Below are 24,781 nucleotides of genomic sequence, written 5' to 3' on the forward strand. Positions count from 1 at the left end.
TTAGTTAAAACTGACAAACACGTTACATGGCAGTGACAGACTTGACAGTGGGTTGCCACAAAGGTTCACTTTAATTAAAAATGCAGTAAATGTGGAGTGCCTGTGTGGGATTTATTTTTATCTATTAATTGAAATCTTCTGGGGAGAGTTGATCTCCTATAATAATTTGAACAATAAGATAATTACCTACTTTTTTTCTTTTCTAGGAAAATGCAGTTTTCGTAGATACCAAGAAGTTGCCTATAATAAAGAAGAAAGTAAGGAAGTTGGAAGATCAGAATGAATATGAATCCCGTTGGTAAGGAGACAGCCAAACTAGAGCTTTGTGGCAGTGGCCCTGCAGTTTCCTGGGAATAGGCACCAGGGCTGGGTTCTGGAGACAGTGCGGCAGTGCAGCAGTTCAGACTGGTTTGAATGCTGGGTTCATAGGGAGTTCCCCCACTTGCTAGCTCTGTAACCTGCCTTTGCTTTCTTTCCTGAAATGAGAACCCTCTCAATTTTAATGAGGACTAAATGAAGTAAACATAGAGCGTGTATTTGATACTTAGCATACACACCATATGGTATACACTGACTGATCATCACTCTTTTGGTTTATAAGAAATTCCAGTTTGGTTTATAAGGGACCCAATGGAGAAATTTGTAGTGAAACACCTTCAGGTCTTGTTTGCAAGAAACTTTAATTTCATCCCGAAGTATGTATGTGATATATACCTCTAAAATTACTAAAACAAAAAACACTAACCAGAATATGATCTGCATGCTTTAAAAAAAAAGCAATTCTTATCCAATTGCTAATTGGCATGGTTTGTCAGTCTCAATTTTTTCTCCTTTATGATAAAATTGGGACCTTTTAGTGGTATGTAGAATCATGCACTGAAGTTCCTTGTTTAATATATGTGGGATTTCTCAAGTGATGGAAGAGAACCTTTAAATCACTTATTTGTTATCTCTAAATAGTTCACGTGGTTGGACCGTCTGCTTGGTTTTATACACAGAAACCTATAGAAATGCACTCTGCTACTCACCATCAAGGGGATCTTAGGAATGGCCTGTTTTCTGGTGTCTAGGGGTCTTACTTGTGAAGTGACATATTTAGACCAGACTTAACATCTCCCAGGTTTTGAGGAGAAGTCAAATCTCTTACCCCTTAAGCCCCTGCAGTTTACCTCTTGAACCTTATTTTTATTCATTGTTTCTCTAAGATCTTATTGTTAAATCCTTAAAAGTTTTTCTGAAATGGATCTCCTCAGCTCCTCTGATCCTTTGTTTATAATAAAGGGCATTCAGGTCCTGGAGAAGTGAGCTGATACCTTCAAAGTTTTATTAGGTAGAGCCAGAATTAGGATCCTAGGTCTTTCCCACCCCCACCCCCCACCACCTTTCTTTATCCTCACTTGACCTTTCTAACAATCTATTCCCTTCATTGACAGCAGTGGAATTAAGTGATTCTTTAGTACCCTGGTGTCAGCTAAAGATACTTATTCTGTTAACTATAGCACTTAAAGCCATTTGATTTACTAGTATAATTACACTATACGCAGTGCGACTCTAGACTCTCAAGATTGCCCCCTTCTCTGTCAACACACCTACTTAGAATGTTTACTTCTCTTTAAGTCTTTGGAAGGATGTTACTTTCAACTTAAAAATCAGAGATATTGATGCAGCTACTGAAGCCAAGCATAAACTTGAAGAAAGACAAAGGGCAGAAGCTCGAGAAAGGAAAGAGAAGGAAATTCAATGGGAGACAAGGGTAAGTTTGCTTAAGTGAATTTGCACCAACCTCCCAGTTGTTGCTACTCCCATACCCTGAGCTGTAACTCAGTCAGTCAGTTCAGTGAATGAAATGAAGCATCACAGTTTTAAATAAGCAGGATAATGAACAAGGTGAGCCCTTTGTCCCTGCCTGAACTGCAGTGTTACTGAAGGAGAAGCCATAGTAACAAAATGATGTTATAGAAGCATAAAGCATGCCTGTAACTGAGTCTCCTCCTTTCTCTTACAGTTATTTCATGAAGATGGAGAATGCTGGGTTTATGATGAACCATTACTGAAACGTATTGGTGCTGCCAAGCATTAGGGTGGGAAATGCAAAGTTTACACCTGATGACAAGAGCAGTAGGCATAATTAAACAACAATCTTCCTTTGGGAGAATTTAATTCACTCCCATTATTATTGCAGTGGTTCCTAACTCAGGGATACTGGACTTTCCGATGCAGATGAACAATTAAAGCGAGAAAAGCTTTCCTGTTTTTCCTCTTCTGTGGCAATTACAATTTGGACTTCAGTCCTTGAGAAAATTTTCAGGTTTGAAAACAAGATGTCTGCTCCTTTCCAGATTCCATGCTTTGAAAGGCATTTATAAATCTCAGTCTCAAACTCTGCCCTCTAGTTCTGTTGTTGAGATACACGTTTCCTAGTTCATATAACCTTGGGTTCTATATATATATATATATATATATATATATATATATATATATATATATACACACATATATATATACACACACGCACATATAAATATACATATATATATACACACATATATATATAAACACACACATATATACATATATATCTGATGCCAGATTTTTCATAAATGCTCCATATCTGTAAATATAGGTTCCTCTGAGTTTAGTAAAATTAGCGCAGTGTATTAAAATCAAGTGTTATGAAATTTCATGGTCTTACTTTCAATAACTTTTATTTTGGAATTATTAAATTGTATCTAACTCTGGACTACAGTTTAATTATACTCTGTGCTTCTTAAAGCTTCATAAAGTAATTTTTCCAACCTTTTTTTAATGTGTTTCTTTTATTATCTTTATGGTTAAAATTGGTACCAATTGTGTCTAACCTTGAAATGGGAGCTAGCTTTTTATAAGGACTTATTATATAGTAGCGGATCTCTCTCCTCATCCGTCCCTTATACTGTTGTCTAAAATCTTCAGTTGAATTTAGCACACGTAAGTCTACCAAGATTTTATCCAAAAATATTTTATTGCCTTAGAGAATTTAGGAAGATTGTACTAGATCCCCACCCCATATTGAAATAAAATAATGCCACAGCAGAAAATGGGCCATTCTGAAGGCCAATACAGAACTATCTTTATTTAAAAATACATTGAAAAAAATTGTATTAGTTACTAGCACCTAGCATTTAGGTACTAAAGACATCTGTTACATAGGGCTTCTCAAGGCTGTAGTAGAACTCCATCTGAGAGGACCAACAGGATAGGCCAAGGCTTTTCGTTCTGCAAGTTTGTTAATCTACCCTGGTAATTAATTAATGTCTCTCTGCCAGCTGTTACAGTAACCCTTGTTTTGTTAGTCACAACAGAAAGGGGGGTGGGGGTAGGGTTGGAAGGTAAATAAAATTCTGTAACAGTGCAAAAAAGTCAATGGAAGCCCTAAGGCAGTAGTAGTGTAACATCATAAAATACACATTTTTAAATACACAATACTTCAGGCCAACAAAGACTGCAGTTTATTTGACTATTTTATGGTAGGGGAGAAGCTTAAGTGTTGATGTGAAAGCCCTGATGTCAGTAATGGGGATGGTAGACTCTGCCAGCAGATGAGAGGTTGGCAGGTAGGTTAGCTGCATCACTTCACAAGAAGAGTTTGAATCTTCACCAGAAGGGCTGCCATCCTCTTCCAACTCATACTTCCCAAATCCAACAACCTAAAGGAGTCAAAGACTTAAGGTGAGATACAGGCTGACCAGATTTGGGCAAAGACCCGTTATGGTCTCTAGGAGCCTGTCAGAGTTAATCATACTCACATGAACGCTGAGCATTTTACTTCCTGGTCCTCTATGCGCCTTGAACCAATCAACCAGGTCTGTTTTTGAGAATGACTTCAGGGCTTCAATCTTACAGAGGGAAGGAAAATAGCAATATAGCGATACAATTTCTAGACTAAACTAGAATTGTTTTCTGAAAAGATAATTCTTAAATATTACCCCATTCCCACCCCCAGGCAGGCAGGCCTCCTTCATGTGCTTAGCACCTTAGCACATCATTTCATTCTTCCAAGGCTCAACATGCCCTGAACCTTCCAAAGAAATAAAAATAAGCCTCTCTGATAGCAAAAATTGGCCCTAAAAGATAGGCAATTATAGCTAATTAATTATACACTGAACAAAAACCTTAATGCCATCTCTCAGATATGTGGTTTTACTTTGGTGTTTACATGATATACTTTGGGTTAAGGAATTATAGTAACTACTACAACAGGTGAAGAGAATTTTGTTTCTAGTAGGAAAGTAGGAGTGCCTTAAGAGCTAGGCTGAAGCTTCTTGTTAAATAACCTTCTGCCTCATGAAGCACTGAATATCCATTATTCACCACACATGATTTTATCACCAGAGAGAATACTAGCTTGTAGAACCCAGAACTCTTTCTTATGGGCTTTATCACTTTGGATTAGAAGTTAAAAACTTACACCTATAATCGAACTGGTGGAAGAGCTCCATAAGATTAAAAGTTCTCATTTCCTTTAATAGAAGAACATTTTCAAAACTGTAGTAAATCTCAAAAATACAAAATATTGCTCTGACTCAAAACAGGTGGGGTAGGGATGGTGAAAGGGTATCAGTTGTTGATGAAGCATGGTGAAGTCCAGGGTGCTAAAGATTAGCATCAAGCTTGATTGGATTGGGCCATCTCAGGTGCTAGAGTGGTCAAGAAATAAGTAAATTACCAAGCCTGGCTAGGTGTGGCAGGTTTCTCTTCCACACAATACCAATTTGCTTGTACCGGTGACTCCTACAGAATCAGGGCTTATCTTAACCTAAAAACTGTGTTACTACCTCGTGGGCAAGGCGGTCAAAGAGGTACTGCTGTGTCACCACTTCGTTCCAGTTCCTATCCACCTCCTCTCCAAGGTGGGTATCTTCACACTCCTTTAGTTTAATCAGAGCTGTGACCTGTTAACCACCAAAAAGAGAGACCTTGAGATGTAGCATTGCTGAGTATCTGATTGTCCTGGGGGTGTTATAGGAAAAGGCCAAAAGAGCCAGCAACAATAGTCACCTGGGTATTAAATGCATCCTCAGTGAGGTTCTCGATCTTCTCCTCAAAGCTAGAAAGGAATTCTTCTATCTTCTTATCAACAACCTCGGAGCTGAAACAAAACACCTTTATTTAAAAGTCATAAAACAGAATTTGGGCTAAGGCATGTTTCCAGGAAAAAGGCTGAGATGCTTCCTTCCCTGGCCTCAGTACTCGCCCCTACAATGAGACCATTAACTTCCATGCTGACTCAATATTCTGATATCCTAATACTGATTCAAACAATGACATCCAAACTAGACTACTACAAACCTGAGAACCAGCAAGGCCATGAATCTCAGTTCTTGACATGAATGCCAGGTCAGGAATCCTTGCCTTGCTTGTCCTAAGGTCTGTCTGCAGAGAGGAAATAATGGCAAGCCCTGCATAGGACCCCAGGACTTGAGTCCAAGCCTAGAGAGCACTGGAATCACTGGTTGGTGAGTTGTGAAATCAGGCCATCTATGAACCACTTCCACAGCTGATTAAGTGAAATAAATCTTGTTGGCGAGAGCTACTTGATAAATAAGCACATATAGCGTCTACTCTCCATGCCAAGAAAATAATTGGGCCCATCTACTCACTCGCTTACTCACTTGTATTTGGTTGCCTGAGTCCCCACGGTGACAGAGAATCCTAGAATCCCAGACGTGTTCCTACAGGTGGGGTAGACATGGTACCTACATCCAGAGTGAAAAATTCTGTAAGCTCAGGTGGTGGTTGGGGCCCTGCCCTCAGAGGTACTAGTGATGGGGTGGGAACAGTTTTGCACATCCTCACTGCATCCAGAGGTCCTAAAGGAGAATCTACAAATGTTTCTGCATCTATTTAATTCTCAGGGTGTTCACCCTGCTGCTGAATTAAAAGCTACAGGCTAGCCTTTTCTTTTGCTTATCTTGAAGCTTAATCATAGTCCAAGATACAAATTACATCACTTTTGCCCAATAGGTATGACTCTAAAGTATGGAAGGACCAAAGAGTGATGAGAGGCTACTCATCAGGATATATTTGGTAAACAGCCTGCAAAGAGCCCCAGTCCCTTATTTGAGCTCAGTGCTCTTGCCAGCAGACTTACCCAAGGGTCTGCTTGGTTCGAAGGAAGTCAAAACAAGGTTCTTCCATGTGCATCTGTAATTCAACATACTACCCATCAGCCCAGCTCCTCCCAAAAGAAAAACCTTCATTTCTTCCCCTAAAAGTTCCATATGCCACCCTCTTCCCCAAAACTCCAGCCTCCCTTATTGCCTTTTTCTAAATTTCCCAGGGCCTCTGTCCATGTTCATACAGGGGAGAACACTAAATAACCATCACCAGAGTCCCTAGCCCCCAGGCAGAAAGAACAATCATAGTGGTCAGGGGCTCCTGAACACCTCCACACTGTGCACAACTTACCACAAGCAGCTCCATAAGGGTGTATTCTTTCAGACTCCTGGTACCTGACTGAAAGGAGAATTTGGTCAGACCAACTGTAAATACAATGACTGACAGGATTTAAATAACCAAGCTTTTCTGAGCAACCATGTATCTAGTATCTTCCTCTTCCCCCCCAAGAAGTGGAGCATATCTTCAATGCCCTACTTTATTGTTTATATATGACTTCATTGTTACATGCCCTCCCACTAGACTCAAAAGTCTGAGGTATTCCCAGTCTTAGAACTGTAGGCACATGGAAATGAGTTCAATAGTCTCTGGCCAGTTCCTCCCCACAGGAGCTAAGCACTTGCAGTTCAAGGCCCTAGAGAGCAGGAAATGTATGGTGACCAATAGAGGGTACCTGGATTTGTTCCTCAGCTGGAAAGAGTATCAAGGAACCCAAACCAACTAATATAAGATGTAGAAACCACACTATGGACACTCAGAATCACAGGAGGCAGCAGTCCAACAAGCAAGAATGTTGCTAGTACACATCAGGTCAGGCTCTCCCAGCCTCCTCCAGCACAGACTCATTTCTGTTCATTCCCATTTCAGTGGAAGAAGCTAAATAAAGTCTGTCTGCCCCACAAGTCAGTAATCAGATTTCCTGTTTGTCTCTAAAAAATATGTGACAAAACCTATATTCTGACTGTTCAAAATACTCTGAGGAGGGAAGTAGCTTTCTAAAGGAAGCAGTTCATATTAGAAGCTATTGCTAAGAGAAGACAGATGAAACACACTCAGCAGAACCTTACGATACGAAATCCTGCCCAACAGGAGGCTTTGAGCAGATAGAAACTCTGGAAATGTGGACAGCTAAGCAGGGCCAGGCCACAGCACTTAATCAAGTTTGGACCTGGCAGTCATTTCTGCTTCAAATTGCCTGTGAACTGAAAGAAAAACTCCCCAGGTACCTACAGTTACGGGACATGAGCTACAAATATGACCATGACAGAACTAAATTTAAATAGTTACTTCAAGAGGACAAATGATCCCAATAGAAAACTACAGCAGTAACTACAGCCTTTGAAGACATTGGGTCACTTCCCAGGACTGTGGATTCGCCACCAGGCTTTCTACTATCAAGTAGCCATGAGGATGGCGTGTATGCAAAGGGCCAACTGACCTGGTAGTACACAGTGACTTCAGAGTTGGCATCACCCTTGTTCAGAGCTCTCACTTTGCATAGATGGTGGCCAGCTGGCAGCTCTACCACCTGGAACTGCACAGGCATCTCTTGCTCCAGAGGCATAAAGTCCAGCTTGCTACAAAAGAATCAGCACAGGTCACTGAAGAGTACCTTTAACCACTTACCCAAAACCTAAGGAAGAGGTCAAGCCTTCTACAGTCCCTTCTGAATTGCTTTATGTAACCAGCCTCAAGAAAACTTAGTACAAGAATCCTCTCCGTTGTGCATTTAAAAATCAACTGAGTTGTGGCTCAACGCCCTCTGAGTGCTAAGAACATCTAACTTACAATGAGAAAACCCAATCAATACTCACTCAACAACATATTTCAGGAAATCCATAGATTCCTAAGAGGCAAAAAAAAAAAAAAGAAAATAATACACCATTTCTCAACATGAATTTCACCCGAACAACCAACACTAATATTCTAATTATTTAGAAAGCCCTGTAGAACATTATGGAAATCAGATACAATCTGTCATGCAAAATGCTCAGTGAGTTATTTATTGGTTAGATTTATCATTCACTGATGTAATATTTATTGTTAGTTGAATACTAAGTGGGTGTCAACTAAAAAGCTTCTCTTGTCTTATCATGCACACTCCTGACACTTTGCCCGCTGGATCATACTTTACCCACTTTACCCCACTAGGCTGTGCCTGCTATTACAACCATAACTGTTTCAGAAACTTGCATTTATTAAACAGAGCTGACAGAGAGTGAGCAAAAGAGTATCATTAAGCGTATATTCCTTGCCCATAAAATGAGTACTAGGAGGAGCAATGAATTCATTTCGCAAGTGCTTTCTAGGGAAACTCATAGTACTAAGTCCTCTGAATCAGAAGGCTCCGCCTTGGGCAGGCCCGCTGTGCTCCATTTACAACAGAATAAAATGCTTCTTAGCTTCACACACAAATTCTGTCTACAGTAAGAGAGAAAGTGAGTGTGCATGTATGTGTGTGAGAGAAAGAGAGAAGCGATTATGCTAGCCGCTAAAAATACAACAGTTCCCCTTTAGGAATTTAAGCAACTCTAGACCCACAACAGCATTCAGACCTGAACAGCAGTAACAGAGCACCTCTCACTCACTGTGCTTGTGACATTTCCTTGTACAAGACCCTCAACAAAGAGCTGGGATTTGAACTCTTTGACGAAGCTCAGCAGAGTCTCAAGGGAAAGGCCATCCATCAAAGCTCGGTACTTATCAATCATAGACCAACGGGCATATTCCAGGATTAAAAGTCTCACGTCTCTATACAGAAGGCAGAAAAACAGTTTTGTTATCAAAAATGAATGAGAGTAAAGAAAGATCTGGTCATAATTCTATAGATGATGTGTTTCTTTTTAAAAAGACAATTTCTATTACAACTTAAGATGGGGAAACCATGTCATAATCACTAAAAAGCATATAATGCATACACAAACTTCTAAATGGATGTGCTCACTGGTACAACAACTCAACTGTTTCTGTGGCAAAATAAAATATTCCACATAAGTTGCCAAATGGGTCACATACCCATAAAAATTATTACTATTTTGATTTGAAATCACAGTAACATTTTAATCACTGGAGCCACCACCATGAATATCTATAACTACAGTGAGAATATTAGTGTAGGTAGTGGCTGTGGGCCAGAAACAGACAAACCCCACCTCTCATCTGGCCCCCTGGCTCCCCATACTAAACTGTTTGAATTTAGTATGTTAACTAACATATGTGACTCAATTTTTCCATTTATTTTTTTTCCCCCTCCACAAAGGCTTCACCTTATAAATGGTATCTCACTAAAAAAAGTGGGTACTTTTCTAAGTCACACTATATGATACTATAAGCCCCAGGCTAAAGAAAGGCCAAAAGGGGTTGGCTGCCTGTTAGCAGAGGATTTAAGTATTAGTATACAGACTGTCCAGAAATCTTTTGTTCTCTATTAGAACCCTGGCTGAATTCTGGATAGTTGCAACTGCAGATTAGTGACTTAGTGAGCATTTTCACTAAGTTAATCATCATAACACACAACACATTCAAGTCACCAGTAAGCAATTTTGAGCTACAACAAAGCTAACACTTCTTCAACCTTAGAAAAACAAAACTTATTTTTCTTAACTTCAGCCTCTAACAGTAGCAGGTTGCTTTCAGTCCCATTCACAGTTATCTAAGCTAAATTTAGAAATCCTATAGCCATATGGACTGATTTTCTAAACCACAACACAATTCTAACAGTGTCTGAAAATTAACAGTGAAACTAGAGCCTCACTCTCCTCACCCAACCACTAGCTAAGGCAAACACATTCCAAAGTAGCAGCTAAGTTCATGTACACTCACTTGGCCAGAGTCTCAGGTTTAATGAGAATGTTAAAGTAGGTCTTCTTCAACTGCTCAGTTATCATTGTGAAAACAGCTGGTGTGGAACTGAACTCCGCTAAGTAGTCAATAATGAGCTGAAAAAGTAGCTAACAAGAAAAAAAAACAATTTAAGTGGAAAAGCATAAAAATCTGCTAATTTTTTTGGGGGGAGAGGGATGTTTCCCTCTGGTTTTTAATGGCATGGTAAAAGGCACTGTGGGGGACATAAGTACTGATGACTCAATCTTCAGAGACTACAATTCTCAATACTGTTGAATTTGGAGTAATGAGTATTCTTATTTTATAATTTCCATAGGCATTCTTAAACTCTTTTTTTTATTTTATCCAGCTTTCCCACTGCCCCTAAATGCTGACTAACTGGGAGGTGCTATGTAAGCAAGTAGAAGGCAGGTTCTTTCAGTTTGGAGAGATGAACAGAGTCCTGGAGCTTTGGTAGCTTTTTCAGGTTTTAATGCTTTTATAAGCCATTGCTGGGACAAGCCCACTGGTGAGCAAGGCAGGGGGGCCGAGGGGCCAGGAGGCTGGTAGGTCTCCCAGCTTCTGCCGAAATCTTTACTCTTTCTCTTTGGGCTTTCACTGGTATTCTCTCATGATAGCCACTGCTTGTCTTCTCCTAACCATTCCGCCATTACTGTCCTTGTCTCTGAGTGACGCCGCCCTTATAGCCTCAGCCTTCAGGCTCAGATGTGCACACTGAACCGTGGCCACACCATATTCCAGGTGTCTACAATTAGGTACGCGTTGCCCACGCCCACGCTCCCAAGCACCTCTTGCATTCAAGGCTGCAGGTGATAGCCACAGAGGCCAATGGTGTAAAAGCCTGACCAATCTTTACTTACTTTACCAGAGCGCATTATATTTATATATTTTGGAAATAATGGTAACTTTATAATATAAAGCTCTCCTATTACAAACATGGTATTAATTTAAAATTTACTTAGTCTATTTTTACACCTGTCAGTAAGATTTATACTTTTCTTCAGACAAGTTCTGTGCTTTTATTTATTCCTAGGTATTGGTTTTCCATGCATTTCTAAGTATTTATTCTTACGTTAGGAAAAAAGAGCCATTGGTTTTGACATACTGATCTTATACCAAATACACTATTATCTTTCAAATTTTAGGTATTCTAAGAATAAAATCATCTGCAAAGCAAAAGCACTTTCCCAAGCGTTATTTTATTTCATTTTCTTATTTTAATTAATATAGTAGCCTGAATCTCTAAAGTATTTTGAATAATAATGGGACTCTCCTTGGCTTATTCAATTTTAATGTTTAGCATTTCATCAGCTAGTATCTACCACTACTATTAAAGTTTTCATTCCAACCTGTTAGAAATGCCAACTCAAGCAATTTCTTAAATACTTTTTTTGGCATTTACACTATCTTCATATACAGTATTTCCTCCCTGACCTGTGTCATAATGACTTTTTTTATCAAGTTAGTCATGCAGAACTATTCTTTTTGTTTTATTATTTCATTTTCAAATTTCTAAAATATTTTCGACTACATTTTATAGGTAGAAACTGTGTTGTTGGGTACAATATATTGCCTGGTATTTAATGATCTGACCCTCTTAGTATATTGTTGTTTCCTCTGTTTATGAAGTTCCTGACAGACACTGAAATAATTTGCTTACCAAAAGATAAGTTACTGAAAAGATATAGAGCCTATTTCTAAAAGGCTCATAATTTAGAAGGAAAACTGACACAGGTTTTGCAACAAGGGCATACAGGTGCAAGAGGAGGAGAAAGGACAAGTTTGAGTTTTATTCTGTGAACTGCATACTAGGCAATTGCCAGATGTTTTAAGTTTGCTATTGCTGTATGGTTGCAATTACACTTAAATCAGGCCTAAATGCTGTTCAGTATTGGGTCGAAGGAACTTGACAATCAAGGGAAAACAGAGCATATATACTTACAGGTAGTTTATGGTTGAATCCTTTCACTCGAATAATTAAACCATGTTCACCAGCTACCAATTTATACTCTAGCTGTGCCACATCTGCTTCATAAGCTGGTTCGGCAAGATTGTGGGTAAGGATATTAACAAAGATATCAAAGAGGACAACACTGAAACATGAAATGTAAACAGTATCAATAACTGGCAAGAAACAGATCTGAGTAAAAATGCTTGTAGACTTCACATTCAGAAATTAATAATTTACTACTCCAGAATGTAAAACGACCGAGTTTAAAGGCAAATGCAACTTACCCAAGACTTAAGTTTCATAGGCATTATAGAACTCCTATCTTCAGCAGTACTTCCCAATCTTTTTCATGTCATGTACACACAGGCTATTATATCTACACTGCACAATGGGGTAAATGTAAGGGGCGTCAAAGGCAACTGGTCTAAAGGCTCTGAACATCTCTGCAGCCTAAGTTTTCTAACAGAGAAATTTTAAATGTGAGAGACAAGAGGGCGGCAATGGGTTTTTTAAAGTGGATACTATAAACGTTAATGGTTGTGATGTCAACAAGGCACAGAATACATTCTCCATCAATTCAGGCAGATGGATATAAGAGGAGTCCTGGAGCACTCAGTGGCTTGTTCAGGCTTTTAACAATCTTTCCACACCATTTGTAGTGAGGAAACTAGGTGTGGGGTATGCAGGGAACCAGGGAGCCAAGAGGTTGGGAGGCCTCCTAGCCCCTGGCAAATCTTTACACTCTAAGCTCTCTTCTAGGGTCTCTTTGCTGCCCTCCTCTGCACTCTGCCATACAGGCATCTTCTGCCGCCCTTACATGCTCAGTCTCTCGGTTCAGCTGTGTCCACTTATGCATGCTGAGGTTCCCCCCAGAACACACTCCAGGTCCCCACTGTCAGGCATGCATAAAAAACCACAGGTGCCGATCATAGATGCTAATGGTTGAAAGACTGAAAAAAAACTGATAACTTCCATTTACCCTACAGTGGTCATAGTCATGTTAGGGGTGGATTTTATGGTTTAAGTGGCAAAGGACAGAAAGAGAACACTAGCATTTCCTGAACACTTCCTATGTTTTAGGCAGATTTTGGGCTCTCTGACCTCCCACAATGCAGTTATTATCTACACAAATACGTAAGTAATTTGCTAATAACAAGTATATCAGTCTGCTTGGCAGTTTCTAAATATAGGATCTTCATCTATTAGTCTTCATTAAAGGCCAATAGCTAATCCACACTCACTTTTAAAGAACTTTCCCAATTCCATTCATCCTATCACTAGCCTACTCTATCAGCTTACTTTATATATAGGTATTGGCCGCCACAAATTCATTTTGATGTTCAATATCAATGTAAATAATTTGTTTAGACACAGAAAAAATAAATCATCAACATAGCTCAAAGTGAAAGTTTTTCAATATTTAAAAGAAAAAATTTCCAGGGGCCTCCCTGAGGGCTAAAGGGATTCAGTAACAGCACTATGAAGTTAGCAGCCACTGCATCACGAACTTGATCCCCAGCTAGGGAGCTGACCCACATGGTGCACCAGACCTCTCCTGTCTCATCTACTACTTCCCTCAGCAGTATATTTCAGCCAGGGAGCTGACCCACATGGTGCACCAGACCTCTCCTGTCTCATCTACTACTTCCCTCAGCAGTGTATTTCAGTGTATTTCAGTGTATTTCTGCCTGTTCTGTTCCCCACTATGTCTCTGGTGAGTCCTCTCATGCCACCTTTCCCCCACCTCTGGCCTACACCCCAGCTCTTGTATGCATAAGTAAATAAATCTTTTTTAAAAGCAATTTCCAAAAGAAGACAATTGCTTACTTTGCTGCAGACTTCTGTATCAAAGGTGATATCAGATGGAAACGTATATATGCTGAAAAAGAAGACCAGAGATAATATAGTCCAGACTTCAAATATTTTATATCTCTGTTATTTCCCCCTTTTTTAAAATTTTGAAGTAAATTACTAATCCTTAAATTCTCATTATTTTCTATTCTTAGAAGTGTTTAAAAAGTAACTATTTACCATTCCAAAGAGTGTCCAGAAGAGACACTTTATTGGAAGAACACACTTAATATACAGATACTCAGAAAGGCCTTGGCCAGGGAAAATGCTAACTAGAATTAATAGAAAAATCCCAATGTGCACTGAAAGAGCAAAGTTTTTCCAAGAATGCTGAATAATGTTGAGGACATTATTAGAAACTCTAATAACCTATTCAGGAAGAAACACCTTCCCAGTAAACTTAAGAATTCCTCAGAGCTATATTACAGCTGTGTTAATGTTAGGAAAATAGGTTAAATGGCAATCAAGAACACTTAATCTTTGATTCCAAGTTGCTTCAGTAAGTTCCCATGCTATGCACAAGAACAGAAAATAATTAGGCAACAATTTGGGCCACCACATTGAAGACAAAGACCTTAGAGTTTATTTAATTCTAACTATGTCTCCTTTATGTTGAGAAGCAAAATGTCGAGGAAGACAGGATATTTCACTTTAGTAATACTGGACTAGGGTATCTATTGTTCTATCTCTTTTCAGAAATAATGTTCAAAGAGTACCACAGTGGCCAAATGCCTGGCACTGCTTAACAAAAAGAGTTGCTATTTAATTTACTCTTTTAACTGAGAAACACTTTACCTTTGGGGATTTTGAATTTGTTGTCTTTCTTATACCACAGGCAACCTTGTGGAGTGTTCACAGTTTTAACAGGGTATTCTGTCTCCGGGCAATCAAAAGCTTTCAACATGAAGTCCGTGGCTAACAAAAGGAAAGAGTAATAATGCATTCAGTTATTTCAACAATACATTTAGCAGTATGTTCTTGGTTTCAGAAATCTTTCTTTTTGGCAAAAAATAAGCCAGATTCAAATGCTGGAGTGCCGTAAATTAGAAAATCCTGAACAGAAAATTCTTTTGACCTTAAGCTAAATAAATTATGTAGTTCTATAATTTTCCAAAATTTGACTATGACCTCTCCACATTCTGTTTCATTCCCTTTCTCAACTACAACCTTAACTTGTGTGAAAGAAACTTTAGGTAAGGACAGTTACATAAACCAATTTATGTATGAATTCATTTTGAATGTCTTTTAGCAAACTTTTGGATGTTTGAAAGTTTATAAAATAGTTTTCTCAAAGTTAAACTTGTCCTTTAAGTTAATAGAAACATTATTTCGTCAAAGAAATAGCTACCTTAAGGAAATAAAAGTATTTCAGGTTTACTTTTTTAAATGGATTGTTTTACATACTCGAAAGTTCAAACTATGAAGCTGAACTTTATAAAATATCCAAGATTTTTTAAAAAAGCATTTTTCCTAACTGAAGTTAGATTCAAAACATAAAATAAGCTATTTTTAACTGAGTGATCTGAGGCACTTAGTATACTCACAATACTGTGCCACCACCACTTGTAACTCGTTTCAAAACATTTTCATTGCCCAGAAGAAAACCTCCTTCCACTAAGTTCCCCCATTACTCATCCCAGCCACTGACAACAATCAATCTGTCTCTATACATTTCATATATATGAAATCATGTGTGACCTATTGTCTGATTTCTTTCAATTAGCCCAATTTTTTTTAATGTACATCCATGTTGTAGCATGGGTCATTATTTTATTTCTTTTTATGACTGAATAATATTCCATTTCATTTATATACCATAACTTGTTTATACATTTATTCACTTATATCTTTTGGCCATTGTGAATAAAGCTGCTATGAACATGTATGTACATGTATTTGAGTACCTATTTTCAGTTCCTTTGGGTATATACCTAAGAAGTGGAATTGCTGGGAGAAATGGCCCTCTGAGAAATTACTTATACAACTGTAACATCTGACCTATCCCAGTGCCTTTAGCTTAGAAATGATTTCCACTGCAAGATAGCAGTCAGATACACATAAATACCTATCTGAAATAAAAGTTCTTGAAATAATAGCCTTTTTTATAGAATGAAACATCTTGCTATTTTCCATTCTGATTATTTTTTAATGTTTTCACAATTCACCACATAATCTCACAATCATTTTTAATTTCACAATCCTTTAATGGACTGCAGCTTCTGGTCTGAAAACCCAAACAAGATAATGTCAATTCCTCTGGTGACTAATATGAAAGGATCACCTACGGTATACATGAATAAGGCAAAGCTTCAGAGAGTCTCAAGATCTAGTTTAAGTCATGTTTCTTTCTTTCACCTACTCAACAGTCTTGCACAAGTCACTCTGCTTTTTTGAACCTCAATTTTCTCACTTGCAAATGTAAAAAAAGAGTCATGCCTACCCCAAAGTGTGATAGGAAAACTCAAATATGAATTCAAATGGTACTCTGCAAAAGTGGTATAAAGGTGCTATTATTTTGTTTACTACTAGTACAGATAGATTACATATAATGACTGCTATTTCACTGACCTATGTACTTGTTTTCAGCGGGAAGATGAAGATCTGGATTTAATTCAAAATTATTCTTCCACAATTCAGCCCAAGAATTTTCAACATCTATAAAGATAAAAAACAAACTTATCCAATAAACAATTCAATTATTTAGTAATATCTTATTAACAAACCAATCAACAACTGGCCTTCACAAATCAGTTGTCCTTTCTCAGGATAACTGTGAACAACATGTCCAGGCATTCTAGCTCTTGCTGTTCCAAGTGTGAACTCAGCAACTTTGGTATCACCTGGAGCTTGTTGGAAATGCAGAATCTCAGGTCCCATATCAAACCTACAGTATCAAAATCTATATTCTAATAGTTCCAGATGTTAAAAATGCACAATAAAACTTAAGCAGCATTTTTCTAAAACCATAGTCAAAATTCTGCCCCCAAGTTACCAGGACAAAGACAATTTACTTACTAAATATAAACTGCAGAAAATAATTTTCTACACTCTTTTTTCCTTACTACAACCACAAGACAAATAAATTTAAAATTCCTAGGTGATATTAAAATATTTTACCTTCCATACTATAGTGAGTCCCAAACCACTTCTCCTTGAGGTCACATTTTCCCTCATTAGCACCAGACAGCAGAACAAGATTTGCTTTTTGAGGAACTAGTTGATTAAGAGCTTCAGCAATGACCTTGGGGGGAAAGAAAGGGAGACACATAAACAACAGTAACAACTTTAACCTGACACACCTGTTAAAAGACAAAGCCATGGGGCCCTCCCTGGTGGCACAGCAGGTTAAAGCACAGCACTGAGAATCTAAAAGCCGCTTCCGCATGAGTTCGATTCCCGCCTGCCCAGGAGGTGACCACATGGTGTGGCAGACCTCTCCTGACCTACCCACTGTTCCCCTCAGCAGTGTACTTCATCGATCTGCCTGTTCTGTTCCCCACTCTATCTCTGGTGAAGCCTCTCACCGCCCTTGAGCCTCTGGCCTGTACCCCAGTTCTGTGTGCACAAATAAATAAATCTTAAAAAAAGAAAAGACAAAGCCACAATGTCAGGAACTGCCTACAGATCCTAGTATCTTGATACTCATGGAACTATCATACATGATCACCTAAATAAAGCTTCCTTAGTCTCCTGGTTGTGTCAACACATTTCTTGATAATGCTACAAAGAGTGTTCATCTAATTCTACTTAGCAACAATACTAGCAGTAAAAACTAGTTATCATGACACATGGGTCCCTCATGGTAGGACACCCATGAGGATTACAACTGAGATGGAAAAAGGCACAAAATGATGTAAAAATAAACTATTATATATACTAGCTATCATTTGCTAAGTTTTTTACTATGTACTAATTAGTGTTTAACACGTTATTTCATTTAATCCTGAAAACAAACCTAAAGCATACCCAAAGTCTCAAAGGTTAATTAAATTTAATTAAAGGATAATTAATTTGCTCAAATTAAAGATTATGTAATCTGTACAGAATAACAAAGCTAAAGAGTGGCAAAAGTGGAGTTCAAATTTAGTTTGTATATAATTCCAAAGACTATGCTCTTAACTGTTATGTTTTAATATTATACTGTCTGGTACCCAAGAAATCAGCAGAATGATCTCAATATAGGGCTTCCTTCAATAAATCCTTCAGCCATTATAAGGACTAAACGTTAAGTTTCTTTAAAGATTTATTTTATTTATTTATGCATATAAGAACTGGGGTCTACACCAAAGGTGCAGGGGTGAGAGGACTCACCAGAATGGGGAGCAGAATAGGCCTATCTACTGAAATACACTGCTGAGGGCTGCAGCAGGTGAGACAGGAGAGGGCTACTGCACTATGTGGGTTAGCTGCCTGTCCAGGGATCAAACTCAGGCCACAGTGGCTGATGATAGTTTGATAGCGCTGAGACTTTAACTCCTGCACTACCAGGGAGGGCCGAACATAAGATTTTGTGGATTAGTTTTGAAACCCTATCTACCATTCCTTAGAGAGAAAAAAAAATGGTGGTTCAGGAAAAAAAAATTCAGAACTCTGGTCACAACCATCCTAGGAAGGTAACAAGCACATATACTTGCTGCTTCTTCCCTTAACTTTCCCCATTCTCTTTGCAATTAGTAGCTTCGGACTATCTTATATCAAAGTTTCTCAATCTCAACACTATTAACACCTTGGGACAGCTATTTTTTTGTTCTGAATGCCTTCTGTACTGTATACTATGTTTAGTGGCTTCTACCCACTAGACTGGGGACACCGCCAGTCAGGAGAGCCAATATGCCAAACACTGCAGAACAAGATCACTCCTGGATGAGAACTGCTACCCTTATCAAGCAAGATTAACAATACTTATTCCCCAGAGTAACAGAGTAATACTGCCTCTAAGTCAGATATTTCTAATTTGGGGAGTATTTTTCTTGGAAATATTTTGAAGATGACTGAAATTCAATTGATGGACATCTCCAATTAAATTAAAGGTAAACTAATCTGTAAATCTGCTTAGTAACTAAACATATAATTCTTAGAAATCACTGTAACTGAGTAATGTTTCAACACTTGAAAAATAAGACACTAAAACCTAAGAAGAAAACTTAATTTTCTCATTTCAAAACATAATTATATAGTAAAATTATAAAAGATTATTCAAAAAGCCATTAATATTTTTGTCTAACAATAAAAACATGACCAAATAACCAAGTTTTCTCCATTCCCACAGTTCTTAAAACATATCTCTGTAGTTTCTCACTGCCCCCACCTTTCTGTAAAACTAAATTTTAGAAATGAAACCTCCATACTTCTGGTTTGTACTCAAAAAGGAGCTGATCTCCAGTGAGGAAGTCCTGCAGAGGGTAGAGCTGCATGTTTTCACACATGTTTTCCACATACTCAACTGGATCTGTCTGTAAAGAAATAAAATTATTTCACAACAAGAAATCCCCTTGACTTGTTTTAATCCCCTTGACTTAATTATTGGCAATCAATAATTACTGAAAAGATAAAGATGTCAACTAATTTTACTGTAGTCATTATTTTGCAATATATACATTTATCTAATTCATTAATCATTCCATACCTTAAACTTATATATGTTACATGACAAAAATAATCAATAAAGCTGGGGTACCTGAAATAAAGATAAATAAAACAAATCTTCTTACTTTATTCCAAATTTTTTTAGTCAGTTATTTTCACTAGCTACTTACTTGCAAGTTAATAGCTCCAATTAGTAAACTATGAAATTGAGTGATTCAAAATATTTCCAATGAGAAAATGCTAAGGACCCATAGCTAAAAGCACACCTTTGGTAAGACCATGGACAACACAGAAATGGTATCATATAATTTCTTAAAACATGTAATTCATATACCATAAAATTTATTAACTTTAAGGTGCACATTTAAAAATTAAATTATGCTATTTTGTTATTTTCAGTATATACACAAAGTTGTATAACCAATCACCACTATCTGGTTCCAGAATATTTTCATTACCCCAGAAGGACATCCCTATACCCACTGAACAGTTTTTCCCACCCCCTTACCCACTGGCAACTATCAAGTCATATTCTATCTCTATGGATTGACATATTCTGGATATTTCATATAAATGAATCACATCATATGTGACCTATTGTGTCTGCTTCTGTCAATTAGTATAATGTTTTTAAGGTTCATTCCTGTTGTAGTACGAGTCAGTACTTCATTCTTCTTAATGGCTAAATAATATTCCTTAGTATGTGTAGTCTACATTTGTTTAATCATTTGCTCATTGATGAACATTTATTTCTACTTTTGGCTATAATAAATAATGTTACTATGAACACTTGTGTACAATATTTTGTGGAGACATATGTTTTCAATTCTTTGGGGTATATACCTAGGAAGGGAACAGCTGGTTTATATGGTAACTCTACATTTAACATCTTATGGAACTGCTAAACTATTTTCCAAAAATGCTGCACTATTTTATAATCCCACCAGCAACTTTCTACATGTTCTCACACACTTATTTTCCAGTCATCAATTTTCTTTGTCTACCACAAACTTTTATTGACTTACATTATTGTTACATCAACTTATTTTTCTGCCTACAGAAACACAGATTTCTATGTTAAGTAATTTTTTAAAGTTTCTTAACTTAAAAGATTTAATAGCTTGAAAAGAGATCCCAATTTGTCACTACTGAAGGAAAAAGTCTGGCGAGAAAAACACTTCAATCTTAGTAAAAGCTAAAATTTGTAAAAGCCAAAATAAGCTGAGCTACCTGAATTAATTTAAGCAGTTCACAGGTGAGGACCTTTCTGATTTATTCTGGCTTTATACTGATTAGGTTTTAATCTAACATGTTTTGGGTTCATATTTTAAAATTAAGTATTATAAAAACTACTAGAGATAAAAAAAAATGAGCCACAAAATGTAAAAAAAAAATCTTAAAATGTCTTGCTAAGAAAGAGCTACAAAGGCAGAAATAAAATGTAATTCAGCAAATGCTAAAAAGCCAATTCCAGAAAAAGGAATTTGGGCATCACTTATGATTATAGTTCACAATTCTTGTTCCTGCCACTTGGCTACCACAGTTCTGGCCAACACCTTGCTACCACAGTCGACAAAGACTCTGGAAAAAAAAAATCACTCTTGGTAAAGTAGACGGGCAGGATCTGAAGGTTCAATGGTTAACAGTCTATTCACAAGGAGGAGTGTCTACACTCTATAGGGCCCTTAATGGCCAATATTAAGTCATAGCAGCCTTAAGATATCCATTTCCGGTGCAAATGACTGCAACTAAGTAAAGCAAATTTCAAAAGAATCAATAACTGGAAGCTCACACTTTTTGTGATCTTGTCCTCTTGTACTTAAGTCCTATCTAGTTACAGCAAATATTCAGGAAAATCATCACTGGTTATGATCCAAAAAGGCAGTTTTGAAGATGTCTGAACTGGTTTTAAACCAGGGGCTCTTAATCTTGGGTTCATGGACAATTCCCACAAGATCTCAGTGGACAAGTTAGAAGAACACACAATTTCTAACACTACATAATTACTACAGATTATTTTGTAGACTATCTTCAAATATGAACATGAATTTGAGTGGGTAGAAATTATTTATTCTTATTGACCTCTAATTCAGTGTTTCTATTCAACTATGAATATTGGCAACAAACCAGTCATAGTAGCAGAACCTATGACTATTAATACTATAGTAGTTGCAAATTGCAAAATATCATTTACTCTGTTATTTAAAAATTGTAACAATTATTATACCTACTGCTAGGTCTTGTTATTTAATATAGTAGAGACACAATTTACTATTTTAAATTATTCTGAAATATTCAATAGTCCTTTGTAAACTATAGTATTTGACTTTATGCACTTAAAAACACTATTCTATGGCCTGTGTAATAAAAAAATAACAATTTTGTTTCAATGTTAAATTTCCTGCATATAACAATTTTAGTGAGGTCATGCACATTTGTTTGTAGCAAATAAATGATAAAAAAATAATTTGGGGTAAAATACAATATTTATAATTAGACCTTTAATGTTTGGGGGGAAAATACACATGCACACTCCTATATACATACACACAGAAAGAAGCAAAATATTAAGAACTGGCAGATCAAGGTGATTACTGTACTGTTCATGGCATTTTTCTGAGTTTAAAAAGATGAAGGTATGAAATATTCTTCTAAAGTGTGACCCATAGGATTCAAAAGGGATCCAAAACACCAGAAGGGTTTTTAAAAAATTCTGCTCTAAACTCCTTACCTTTCAGCCTCATCTGATACCCTTCTTGCATAGGCCCCATGCTGCAGAAAGTAGGCTCATTGTTTCATAGTACCTCCGAGATCTCTGCCTATGCACTTCTCTAAACTCTTCATTCAAATCTGCCACATCCATAAAACCTTCCATCTTATTCTAATCAAGAAAAATGCTCTCCTTGTCCTAACTACAAAGACACTGCTTCTAAAACAAAGCAATTACAACAGATTATCTTACAGAATGTCTTCAGTTTTTAATCTCCAAAATATCTGAAGCAAGTTCCCCATGTATGTTTATCAAAGGGGTAGACAAATGGATGACTACATACATAAATGATTGTCACCCAAAATGATCTATGTCAATCACACTAATCCTGTGTTACTCAATATGACTACTAAAAAACACAAGTTAATTTTCAGACAGCCTTAAGGTCATCTTGAGACTCACATGACAGAGAGTGGCAGAATTAAAACTTCAGTGACACTTCCAAAAAGAGGAACAATATCGACACCAGTTTCAACTTGGTCACAGATAATATTCAAAAAGAATTTGACTTCCAATACCTGTTCTTGGTAATGAAATTCATTATCCTCAATTTTCTGAATCTCTTCAAAAATTCTGTGGAAAGAAAATTACAATTATAAGTATTTAAATTTCCCATTAGAATTATCAGCTAGAAAAGTGAAGAATAAAAATAAAATAACCCCAAAAATGTAAAACATTTAATATATATTTACATGTGGAGTAAGAATATAAAGGAGCCCTCCCTGGTGGCGCAATGGAATACACACTATGAAGCTACCCACAGCCAATGCAGCAAGAGTACAGATTACTGGTCAGGGAGGTGACACAAAAGGCATGGCAGACTTCTGACCTGCCCGCTGCTCCCTTTAATAATGTATTTCAGTCAATCTGCCTGTTCTGCTCTCCATTCTGTCTCTGGTGAATCCTTTCACCCCCATGCACCTCTAGTCTATATCCCAGTTCTTGTATGCATAAATACATCTTTTAAAAAAAAAGGGTATGGAACCAGTAAAAGGAAGTTAAGTAAGCAGGACATTCCTGAAAAACCATAAACATAAGACTAAAGCATGTCTATTGACAGCCTGAATACTAAAATATAGGATGGTTCCACACCCAACTCTAGTGAGTACTATTACCTTTTTTCTGGGCCTAGCTTCTGCAGCATTTTTAAATACTGGAAGACAGTATGAGCAACCTAAAAAAAAAAAAAAAATTTCAATTTTACATAAACTGTTATTTATGTATAAAAAACACTCCACTTTAATTATTTACCTCATAGAAATGCTCATAACCTTCATCAGTCAATGTAATAGAAATGCTGAACACTGAGTAAGTAGAATTTTGCTCAAATCCAGTCTCACCATTTCCTCCAAATAGGGCAAGAGCCCAGCACCTACAGTTAGGAAAAAAGATAATCAATTCCCAGGATTGCTAGTATGCAAATATTTCAAATTAACAGAACAGGTGGGCTAGTGCTATGAAAAACCTTAAAAATTCAGCCCTTCATGCAAACATGAATTCCAACACTAAGCTTAAAAAGACAAATTTGAAAAGCACAGGGTTCCCAAGAAACTGTGGTGCATTTAAGAATCACCAGAAATAAGAACCATATTTATCTTTTTAATGGAAACACTAGTATATATTACAACATAGAAAAACATTAAGCATAGTAATTTTTGTTGAAGAGAACAGTACAAAATATTTAATTTTTTTAATAAAATAGAGGCATTTCTCTTATCTTTCTAAAACCTATCTTATCTTTGATATTCAGAATATCAAATAAGTTCTTTGTGACTAACAGCTAAACTACAGAGGTTGTCTAGGAAAGAGGCAGAGGAAAAGAGATTGTATCTTTTCCTGACTAATGTAATCCTAAAAACCTAAAATGAACAGGGAGAAAGAATGAAAAGTTTGAAATTCTAATAAAGTTCAGTAAGTTACATAGGTTGTGCACATCTAAAAGCATATTAAATTTATTCTATAAACATATATGGCTAATATCATTAGTTTATTATTTTATAATAACCCTGACCTCTCAACTTTCTTCAAATGCTCTTAAGATACATAATTGGTTTAAAGTACTTAAATTAGATGTTCCATTCTGGAAATAGTATATTTAAAAGGAAAAAAAAATCAAACAAGGAATTAACTGAATGAACTAGTCTGACTCTTATAAAGTTTTATTTCCATTATCTGGTTAGACAATTTAAATAAGTACTTAAATGCACCAGGAAAACATACTGCTAACATGGCTGTATATACTGTTCAACACTCTCATATTCATGATGACTTATCTACCCAATGAAGTTCACCTTCTGTATCAGAAAAGCCTAGAAATTCACAGTACTTAAGGAATTTACTTTCTTACTATTGCAGTCTAAGTATTTGATTAGAGCTAACCTTTTATAAAATTTTGAAATTTAGACATTTATGATTTTTGTCTTTTTTTTTATGGTTTAAAACTTTTGTTTAGAACAATTTCCAATATGGGTTATAAAGTATAAAATAAACCCAAAGTAGTGATTATAATAATCTAGGTTATTAAAGTGACTACAATTAGATTTTGTTTGTGGTTTCTAGACAGATAAAGCAAAAAGATATATCTCCAATATATTAAAAATAAATATCAAATATAACACTCATTG

The 24,781-nt window shown here is 36.8% G+C and overlaps 2 protein-coding genes across 14 annotated transcripts in view; one reads left to right on the forward strand and one right to left on the reverse strand.

The window, feature by feature from the left end:
- Positions 1-2,376, forward strand: part of OSBPL9 (oxysterol binding protein-like 9) — a 120,224-nt gene extending 117,848 nt beyond the window's left edge. For all 12 annotated transcript variants that reach the window (XM_004679002.2, XM_004678996.2, XM_004678997.2 and 9 more), the window contains 3 exons: positions 207-298; positions 1,618-1,753; positions 2,006-2,376. In XM_004679002.2, coding sequence (XP_004679059.1) covers positions 207-298; positions 1,618-1,753; positions 2,006-2,080 — 303 coding nt within the window. In that variant the 3' untranslated portion in view covers positions 2,081-2,376. The remainder of the gene's footprint in view (positions 1-206; positions 299-1,617; positions 1,754-2,005) is intronic.
- Positions 2,377-2,811: 435 nt separating this feature from the next.
- Positions 2,812-24,781, reverse strand: part of NRD1 (nardilysin (N-arginine dibasic convertase)) — a 54,703-nt gene continuing 32,733 nt past the window's right edge. The window contains exons 14-33 of one of the 2 annotated variants that reach the window (XM_012722257.1): positions 23,409-23,529; positions 23,273-23,331; positions 22,676-22,730; positions 19,150-19,254; positions 16,919-17,042; positions 16,370-16,456; positions 14,597-14,716; positions 13,778-13,829; positions 11,942-12,092; positions 9,979-10,106; positions 8,745-8,907; positions 7,971-8,002; positions 7,595-7,733; positions 6,448-6,495; positions 6,131-6,183; positions 5,652-5,735; positions 5,038-5,128; positions 4,815-4,931; positions 3,786-3,875; positions 2,812-3,686 (exon numbers count right to left, since the gene is read on the reverse strand). In XM_012722257.1, coding sequence (XP_012577711.1) covers positions 3,489-3,686; positions 3,786-3,875; positions 4,815-4,931; positions 5,038-5,128; positions 5,652-5,735; positions 6,131-6,183; positions 6,448-6,495; positions 7,595-7,733; positions 7,971-8,002; positions 8,745-8,907; positions 9,979-10,106; positions 11,942-12,092; positions 13,778-13,829; positions 14,597-14,716; positions 16,370-16,456; positions 16,919-17,042; positions 19,150-19,254; positions 22,676-22,730; positions 23,273-23,331; positions 23,409-23,529 — 2,017 coding nt within the window. In that variant the 3' untranslated portion in view covers positions 2,812-3,488. The remainder of the gene's footprint in view (positions 3,687-3,785; positions 3,876-4,814; positions 4,932-5,037; positions 5,129-5,651; positions 5,736-6,130; positions 6,184-6,447; positions 6,496-7,594; positions 7,734-7,970; positions 8,003-8,744; positions 8,908-9,978; positions 10,107-11,941; positions 12,093-13,777; positions 13,830-14,596; positions 14,717-16,369; positions 16,457-16,918; positions 17,043-19,149; positions 19,255-22,675; positions 22,731-23,272; positions 23,332-23,408; positions 23,530-24,781) is intronic. The other variant, XM_012722256.1, reaches the window with a different exon arrangement.

The sequence above is a fragment of the Condylura cristata genome, unplaced genomic scaffold, assembly GCF_000260355.1.
Source record: "Condylura cristata isolate star-nosed mole 26May11 unplaced genomic scaffold, ConCri1.0 scaffold00008, whole genome shotgun sequence".
Taxonomy (NCBI): domain Eukaryota; kingdom Metazoa; phylum Chordata; class Mammalia; order Eulipotyphla; family Talpidae; genus Condylura; species Condylura cristata.